This window comes from Penaeus chinensis, chromosome 26 (genome assembly GCF_019202785.1).
Source record: "Penaeus chinensis breed Huanghai No. 1 chromosome 26, ASM1920278v2, whole genome shotgun sequence".
NCBI classification, from domain to species: domain Eukaryota; kingdom Metazoa; phylum Arthropoda; class Malacostraca; order Decapoda; family Penaeidae; genus Penaeus; species Penaeus chinensis.
The window spans coordinates 5,589,559-5,591,908 of NC_061844.1; the positions used below are offsets into that span (position 1 = coordinate 5,589,559).

The window sequence follows — 2,350 nt, forward strand, 5'->3', positions numbered from 1 at the left end:
TCTGTAAGTCCCTTAAAAGAGACTTTTGGCTTTCAACTCTAAACTGAGAGATAGCATGTGACATTAACTTGAGAAATATTGTGGTGTTCGCACTTGATGTCAACCTGCATTTACAATATTCCCGCATGACAATCTCAGAATCATTTCCTGTCATTTGTCAAACAGCAACCACCTGAGTGCATAGTGACTCATGGCATTTGGAAACCAAATCACAAAAAAATCCCCTTTCTTCTTCCTTCCAAAATTATAGTCATCTGTTTTGTTTTCTTTCACAATTGGGCTAATAAAAATAATAAAACTTTACATCACTCCTTAACAATACTTTACCTCTCCCCATTTATGATGTAATGCCAAAACACCTGTTCCTAACTAAAATGAAAGGATGTAATCCTTTAAAAAAAATGCATATACCTGGTATCAAGACAGAGAGATCTAAAAAGACTTCTTAATTGAAAGAATTAAATTTCCAATTTCCTCTTCACTATACTTGAAAACCAAAATAAACTGTACACAACTTTCAGCAATGCACTTCCTTCAAACCAAAAGCACTGACAACAACAACAACAACAACAACAACCATTTTACGATGTAATGGCATATAAAATAATGAGGAAACTTTAACTACATATACTTCAACCAATCACAAAATATTTAATTAGACTGAATAACAATTCTCCTGAGGAACAACCTAGTGTTAGCTCAAAAGGACACTAGCAAGACAACACCATACCTGACTTCCCAACTTCAAATAAAGTGTAAATTGCACTTAATACATTTTCTATTAACATAAAATACAAAGGGCACCTACCGAATACCTGTGATTTATCTACACAAGATCAGTAACATGACAGATCTGATAACAACATTACAAAGCAATAAGAAGCAACTGTCAAACACTATGGGGAGAGGAACAAAAGGAGGAGGTAATAAATGAAGAAGAATGAGAAATGAAGGAAATTAATAGACAAGGGAATAGGATATCGAAGGATTATTATCCTATTCTCTCTCCCTCCCATAAACCTGAATCATGCAACAAGTGACTAGAAACCGAGAGATTAGGTAAGAATCTGAGGTCAGGATAACGAAATATTGAGAAATTAAATACTTTAAAAAGGAACAGAAAGATAGTATAATAAAGGAGAAAGAGGAACAATTTCAAAAATCGAAATTTATGAGTTTTATCCCTCGTCTTATCCCTCCCACTTCTCAGCCTCTTTCCATCCCTCATTCCCCCAATTCCTTCTTCCTCCCGACTCCTTCGCATCACAGGTGTCCTAAGAGCCAAGCCTCAGCCAATCAATCACAGGTAATTGCAACCAACGACAGGTAAACTCCTCTCCCTTGGCCTCTTTGGAACGTCTTGTTTACATTTCAACTCCACCATTTAAAGCCTTACCACTCAGTTCCCGCGTGATTATGTTCCTCCCACTCATCTTGCTGCTCTATCCGGGCCACAGGTGTTGTATCACGACATTCTACACCGCTGGGGATATGTATCACTTCGTTGTAGGGGAATAATTGGCGTTAAAAAGCGGTAAAATTGGAGAGCACCTCGAATAGGAGTGTCTCCCTCACTACTCCATGTTTGTGACGTCACATCTCCTCCTCGCGGCGTTGCCATGTCTCTCAGCCTACTTTCAATTTCCGGAGGGTTGTATTTATTCGTTTTTGGTTTTAAGTGCAAAATTATAATGAATAGCAAGATTTGTTTACAATATTATCTTTATATTGGCTAGTTTACGGTATATTTCGCAAAGAAGGTGTGAGTAAGACGTGGCACCAGTGTATGGCGGCCGATATAAGTGGTGTAAAAGAATGAATCACAATAAAATGACTGTCTCTCATCTCCTGTCCCCTAGTCATCGCAATTATCATCCTCAATCACCTTATGACAAAATATAAAATACAAAAACACCACACTTCCAAATACCACACGGGTATAACGGTTGCATTTCGTCCACAGAGGAAGGGTTGAAGAAACCCAGCTCATGAATGCATCCCGCATGACAATGAACGAGACAACCCTCGCTGCAAAAAGAACATGAGATCCCAAATAACGAATCTCTCTTTCAAAAAATCCGCTGGTGTGTCGCTCACCTTTCACTGCCTTCAAATCCAAGACCTCCATGTCCATGTTGTAAATGAATGGGGTCAGCTGGGCGTGTGCTGTCAGTCCATTGCGTATATCGCAGTCTGACTAGCTAATGGTCAGAATAATGAAATACTCGTATCTTGTGATAAGATTAAGCACTTTCAACAAGGTTTGATAAAGGATGAAAAAACTTAAGTATTCTTATTTTTAGATGCGGAATTCTGACACTGATAAATGTTTATAAACAAGGTGATTGAT

The 2,350-nt window shown here is 38.1% G+C and overlaps 1 protein-coding gene across 1 annotated transcript in view; it reads right to left on the reverse strand.

Annotated features, from left to right (window-relative positions):
• The window catches only part of LOC125038986 (F-actin-uncapping protein LRRC16A-like), a 111,876-nt gene extending 109,742 nt beyond the window's left edge, over positions 1–2,134 (reverse strand). Inside the window, exons 1-2 of the mRNA XM_047632704.1 lie at positions 2,098–2,134; positions 1,397–1,499 (exon numbers count right to left, since the gene is read on the reverse strand). Of these exons, the coding sequence (XP_047488660.1) occupies positions 1,397–1,499; positions 2,098–2,134 (140 nt within the window). The remainder of the gene's footprint in view (positions 1–1,396; positions 1,500–2,097) is intronic.
• Positions 2,135–2,350: the final 216 nt, after the last annotated feature.